Source organism: Mya arenaria, chromosome 3, assembly GCF_026914265.1.
Source record: "Mya arenaria isolate MELC-2E11 chromosome 3, ASM2691426v1".
Taxonomy (NCBI): Eukaryota; Metazoa; Mollusca; class Bivalvia; order Myida; family Myidae; genus Mya; species Mya arenaria.
The window spans coordinates 6,998,875-7,005,405 of NC_069124.1; the positions used below are offsets into that span (position 1 = coordinate 6,998,875).

Genomic DNA, 6,531 nt, shown 5'->3' on the forward strand with positions numbered 1-6,531 from the left:
AAAGACTTTTCAAGTTATGCTCAGGACAAAAAGTAAATATGAAAATTAACAAATGGTATTAACTAAAACATACTGCACCCAGAATTTAAGTTCTTGTGCACTTCACTTCTCCTTAATGAGATATTTCTGTATATGATACCTTCTGTGCATGCATTCTTTAGTCAATACCATAAAGACTTTTAAAATTATGCTCCTGACAAAAATAAGTATGAAAATTTACAAAAGCCAGTAACTAAAAAATACTGCATCCAGAGTTATGGTTCCTGTACACTGCACTTCTTGTCATTGAGATATTTCTGTTCATAAAGTAAATACCTCGAAGACTTTTCAAGTTACGCTCTAAACAAAAAAATAAGTATGAACATTACAAAGGGCAATAACTCAGTTAATACTGCAGCCAGAGTTATGATTCATGTGCACTGCACATCTTCTAAATGAGATCTATCTGTCCTTGAAGGTTGAAGTCAATACCTCAAAGACTTCAAGTTATGGTCCGGCAAAAATACAAGTATGAAAATTGACCAATTGCTTGGTCCTCAATCATGCCAGGGAGGTTTGTCATGAACAGCTAATGACCCCTATTGATATTGAGGTCAGAAGGTCAAAGTTCACTGTCGTGGTGACCTTAGACAATAAAAGGTTGTCTGATGTTTAACTAAATTGTGCTAGGTCATAAGGTACTAAAACTTAATAAGGAATTTGGTCATGACCAGCAAGATGTCTACTAATTTTGAGGTCAAAAGGTAATAGGTCACTATCGTGGTGTCCTTGGACACTAAAAACTTATCTGATGGATTATTTGAGTATGCTTGGACCTCAAACTTTGTAGAGAGGATGGTCTTGACCAGCATATGACCCCTATTGGTTTTGAAGTCAGCAGGTAAAAATTCAGGGACACAGTGATCTTGAACACAACGGTCTGCAAAATTGGTGGAGAGATTTATCATGATGTTAAATTATCCCATAGATATTGAATGTAAAATGACCTACTGGCTGCCATTAGAGGGGCATAGATGTTTTACAAACATCTTTTGTGCTCTAATAATGGCTATCTTTTAGCAAGGCCCAAATGGGGCATTTGTCACGTGACTCAGACAGCCCTTGTTAAATACCAAGATAACAAAGAATCATATTCAATTTATAATTTAATGTAAAAAATCAAGTTTCATCTAACAAATTTATTTAAAGAATGCAATTGATATATGTTAGGTTTCTTTTTTCAAATGCGGTTAAAAATATACAGTCACTTAATTTAAATGTATTTCATTTACACAAGCCATCATATTTTATATGTGTTATAACAAGTAAACATAACATGTATTTCTAACAACAAGTTGATATATGACTGTCATATACATATCAGCTATAAAGCAAACAACTGCATTATTGAATTAAATGGTAATTAATACATACTTTTGAGTTTTGACACCATACATCCACAAATACTCATTATGACTTATAGAACAAACAAATACAAATATTTTACCAGTAAATTTTTAATAACGACGTTACGTACATACTTTTCATTCAATACACTCACAAAATATTAACAGCATTCATAAATATGAGCCCCTGAGTATTAAGAGTCGCATTAATTCAAAATGAAAAATAACATGTTGAAAGCATCACTGAACTTGAGGGCCATTAAAGATGTCAGCTTACTAAGTGAAAATCAACCCACTACAAGTCAGAATATTAGGGTAAACTTCACATAAAACTATGTTATGCTAGCCATTGCAGAAAAATTACCTATAAGCTGAAGAAATACCATAAAAAGATGTTCTGTATCACCCAAAACTAATATAAAATGCACAAAAGTTTCATTGGAAAACCCTCAACAAAATTTAAAAACTTCATCATTAAATGGAATAACAATTTATATATATATATACAACAAAATGGTAACACACGCCTTCAGTCAAGTTTATGATAATGTATAAAGGTAACAGAGCAAAACAACTATTCAATCTATTCAGCACTACATTCGGCAATTTGGTGCATTTATTATTCAAATATCAATTAACATAATGAAGCCACTAAAATATAGCTAATAGTGAGGAACTATACAAATAAAAAATAAAAAGTTATAAATGATAAGATCAATTATAATTACAATAACAATTTTGTACAATGTAAATAATGCAAAGATAGAAAGTTATTTTTAATTAAAAAGGATGTTTTAAGAAAATCAACAATGATTATCCAGCCTTTTTTGTTTACACCAGGTTTTTCACGGTTACCAAGTAATGTTTACTAGCTATGTGGACCCTGATAATTTGGAAAGTTTGCAGCATTATAGTAAGGGTACCCTGAATATCCCCATGGGGGTGGGGCTATGGACTGTCCAGAGCTGGGGTCAGTGGTAGGAGTTAGATGTCCTTGAGGCATAGGGGGTCTTATTTCTGACCCCAGTCCAATGGGGTGAGACAAAGGGGGCATTCCTGGCATTGGTGGAATGTCTCGTGTGTTTATTGCACTTCGGTAAGAATCTACTAGAGTTTGAAAGCGAGCTAAACTTTCTTCCACATCAGTGTCTCCAGTTGGTCTGGTATTGCTTGCATAACTGGGCGGAAGGCTGTAGTTTATAGGTGCTGACGGGGACTGATCTCCTGAATCGGATGGCTTCTCTGATGAAAAGGCTACACTCGCCATTTCATGATAAGATGGACCACTACTTAAATGTTCAACATTCGGGGCGTCTTCTGTCTCTTCTATTTCCTGATCCTTTGCAGGGCTATTATCATCGCCTTTCATAATGTCATCATTTAGAATTGCCATAGCATTTTCAACACCAGCATTTACAGTGTCGTCAGTTTCTTTACCTTTTCCTGTGTCTTCTTCATGTGAAACTCTTTCCCCAGAGTTATAGCCTGTACCACCATCTATGTAGAAATCAGTCTTCCGTTTCATGGTACAAATGATGTCCTTCTTCCAATCCCCTGGAGACTTCGGGTCTCTTTTATGCAGCATAATCATGTGTCTTCTAATGATAGAGTAGTCATTGAACCTCCGGGAACACAAGTTGCATTTGAACGGCTTGTCTCCACTGTGAATTCTCTCATGCCGATGTAGAGCTTGCTTTTGAGTGAACCCTGAAATAAAGAAATTATCAAGTATATAATATTGGAATTGGAAATGACAAAAAGTATAGACTGTGTGACATTATTGTGCATGCACAAAGTCATACATGTCACGTTTAATAAGTGTATCTGCTGCAGTTATTTACATTTTTGTTAAATGTATTGCATCATTAACTAAATCAATTATTACAGTGATTCTTTTTGGAAATATTTATACCGCTTGTGCCTTGCAAATTGGGGAACAAGTCCAGATTGGGAAAATACAAAATCAGAACAAAATTGCAAATATAATGGCAAATATACATGTTTTCATCTTCTTATGCATACATTATGCTGTGAAAGAGTTAGTCTTGTCAAGATTTTTTTTTTACATGAAATTCATTGCTTTTTTATTCATCAACATTATCTACATTTATCCAATTGGGAAAAAATTATAAAGTTTTGGGGAAAATGGACATTGGGAAACAGCCTTTTAAAAAAATCACTGATATATGTAGTGACATTAAATGAATCCACTACAGTGAGATGCTCTTGTTCGTGGAAAGAGGGGCTCTGTAAGTGTAGCATGTTGAGGAATGTTTTCTTTGTCTCATATATTACATTTTATCTAATGTAAATATATATCCTAGTATACACATATATCAGAACGACGAAAAACTGGTGGATACTATACTTTTCACTTAAATGCATGCTAGTTATTCAAAGCTGTCCTTTACAACACGGCACAATACAGTTACTTCACTCACTACTGCCATGATTGAAATTAGTCATTTGTGGTTGTGGGTGAAGTTACATGTACCCTTATATAAATTCTATTCTGTTAGATAAATGTACATGCACCTTTTCCACAAGACTGGCAGATGTAATCCCTTGTCTCTTTGTGAACCTTCACATGGATCTGCAGGCTTGCCTTCTGTCGGAATGTCTTTTTGCAGACCTCACACTCAAAGTGCCGCACAGTGTCATGCATGTACTTGTGCTCTTTCAGGGATTTGTCGTAGGAAAACGCCTTTCCTTAAATCATGATAATATGTAAAGGTTATTTTGCCAAATCATTGGCATTCAATGAAAAACAGCAGGACAAATTGATACCATCCAGAATCTAAAAGAACCATCCTAGATTTTGAAAACACAATCATGAATGAAATTCTCCAGGACGAGGTACACTTAAAAGCAACACTGACACCAGGTTTGGATGTAATGAAGGCAGCACATTTTTAATGAGTTACAAAACTGACATACTAGAAAACTATTAATGAAAGCTCTGAATATGTTTTAAACAGGTAAAAACATGACTTTAATGTACCATCAGGTAAATACTATCAAATGCATACCATTATGCACCAGTCAATTGTAACCTAGGCCCCACCAGGTTCGGGGAATAGCGGGGACTTTGACTTTCCGTCCAGCCAAGCCCGGGTAAATCCCCGCACTGCTGGGAAGAACTGATGGTAAAATCCCCGGGAAATGCTATATTTGGCACGAATACAAAACCACCACGTTCACCCGGCACTACAGGGCCACAGGGAAGGTAAAAACAGGGCCCATTTCCCCGGCATACCCCGGACCTTGGGGGGCCGTGGTTACAATTGAATGGTGCATTACAGTTTCAACATAGCTGTGTATAATTGACAGTCCTCTTAAATTATTGTAGCCAAACAAATTATTTCTCAACTAATCAAAGTACATATTTAACAGTTACATTTCAAATACCCACCACAGACATCACAAACATAAGGCTTGATCCCAGCATGAACATTTGCATGCATTAAGTAAGAGTTTTTCTGTGTGAAACTACGGCCACATGTTGGACAAATGTAGGACTTCTTCACTCCAAGATGAGCTGAATTCACATGACCTGTCAAAACATATTTCGTGCTGAAAGTCTTTCCACATATTTCACATGGAAACATTGGTTTTACATAATCTTCAGCATGAACAGGCAAATGCTCAGTAAATGCTCTTCTAGATTTATATACTTTTCCACAAATGTCACAAAAATGAGACTCTTCAGTGTGAACATGTTTCATATGCCGACTCAAATCTTTTTTCAGTCCAAAAAATCTACCACAGTCCTTACATTCAAAAGAATCAACATACATGCTATGCATTCGTTTGATATGCTCTCTAAAATTGTCTCTAACATTGCTTTTATAGTCACATTCTTTACACTGAAATACATCTTCAGACTTTTTGCATTTCTTCCTGTTTTTTGGAACTGGCTCTCTGCCAGTTTTAACTTTGGGTTGTCTTTTTTTTCTTGCACCCCTTTTCTTAACTACTTTATTAGTCTTTTTCTCTGGCTTCTGTCTATCATTATTTTCTTCTTCGTCGTCCAAAAGGTTTTTTTCCTTTTTGATAACCACATATTTATCAGATTCTGAACAATCATCATCCATATTTTTGTATGATTCATCAACATCAGTATCTCCATCAAAGTCATCTGTGACTGGCTCTGTCTTAATTATAACTTCAATGTCTGCAGACCTCTCTTTTACTGATGTTTGATTTACAATAATGTCTTTTTCTTGACTGTTAACAATCTCAGGACCTTCATCATCCATATTTGATTGAATATCATTGTCTTCATTATTTGTTTCTTTTTGTGTTTCTTCTGAATTCTTTAACTTTTCTGGTGCACCACTTATAACAATATGTTTCTTAATCGGCAGATCTATTTGATTTCCTTTTTTCTGGATAACTTGCTTCAACTGCTTTGTGACATTACTTTCATCCAAAATTCCATGCACAACTACCATGGGTTGCGGAACGGTTGGATTATTCTGACAAGATTTGCTTCTAATCCCTTCATTGTGTTTTCCTGTGCTGTTTGTTCGAAACTTGGCAGATTGTGATTCTCTCTGAGAGCGACTTGAATTTATTGTCTGTGATTTTAATAACTTAGTATTTTTTATGTTGACTTCGTTAGCTAATTCTTCGTTAAGTAAAGATTCAAGGGACGCATGTGCATAGTTAACATTATTCCAATCACCGCTGATTAAAAATGATTTATTTTCTTTGATTAATTGAACACCTGCATCTTTGGAAACTCTGAAAAGACCAACTGCGAGTTTTTCTGCAGAAAAACTTTCAACAAATTCAGGAGCTAACAGGCTGGTTGTAGTGGTAAATATCAAAACCATAGTTATCACTGATTATATTCAAAAGAAAAAAATAATCGAAGTAAATGACCAAATTTTGTAAACCGGATGTTGATATTATTTTACCCCAAAGAAAAAACGAATTATGGTCGTTTCGTAACCATTGTGTTACTCAATTCGTAACCGTTAAGAACAGTTGGTCATATCATATGTTGGCCAATATGTTGCAATCATGATTAAATGTCTTGATGTGAGTTTCTTATCATGCTATTTGTATTGAGTATTAGATTAACATTTAAATGAGCATTGTGCTCAAGTCATTTTTCGAATTAGGGTACGAACATGAATGT

At 35.0% G+C, this 6,531-nt stretch overlaps 1 protein-coding gene across 1 annotated transcript; it reads right to left on the reverse strand.

Annotated features, from left to right (window-relative positions):
* Window positions 1-1,132: 1,132 nt before the first annotated feature.
* LOC128226252 (zinc finger protein 652-like) lies at window positions 1,133-6,292 on the reverse strand. The gene is made up of 3 exons (XM_052936136.1): window positions 4,798-6,292; window positions 3,921-4,094; window positions 1,133-3,092 (listed from the first exon to the last, which is right to left on the reverse strand). The coding sequence occupies exons 1-3, from the start codon at window positions 6,221-6,223 to the stop codon at window positions 2,254-2,256; spliced, it is 2,439 nt and encodes an 812-aa protein (XP_052792096.1). The 5' UTR covers window positions 6,224-6,292; the 3' UTR covers window positions 1,133-2,253.
* Window positions 6,293-6,531: the final 239 nt, after the last annotated feature.

Excerpts from the sequence above, each read along its gene's own strand:
- LOC128226252 (XM_052936136.1), bottom strand. The coding sequence starts at position 6,223 with ATGGTTTTGATATTTACCACTACAACCAGCCTGTTAGCTCCTGAATTT. Across the intron at positions 4,095-4,797 it reads TTATGTTTGTGATGTCTGTG|GAAAGGCGTTTTCCTACGAC; the intron begins GTGGGTATTTGA and ends TCATGATTTAAG. Across the intron at positions 3,093-3,920 it reads CTGCCAGTCTTGTGGAAAAG|GGTTCACTCAAAAGCAAGCT; the intron begins GTGCATGTACAT and ends TCTTTATTTCAG.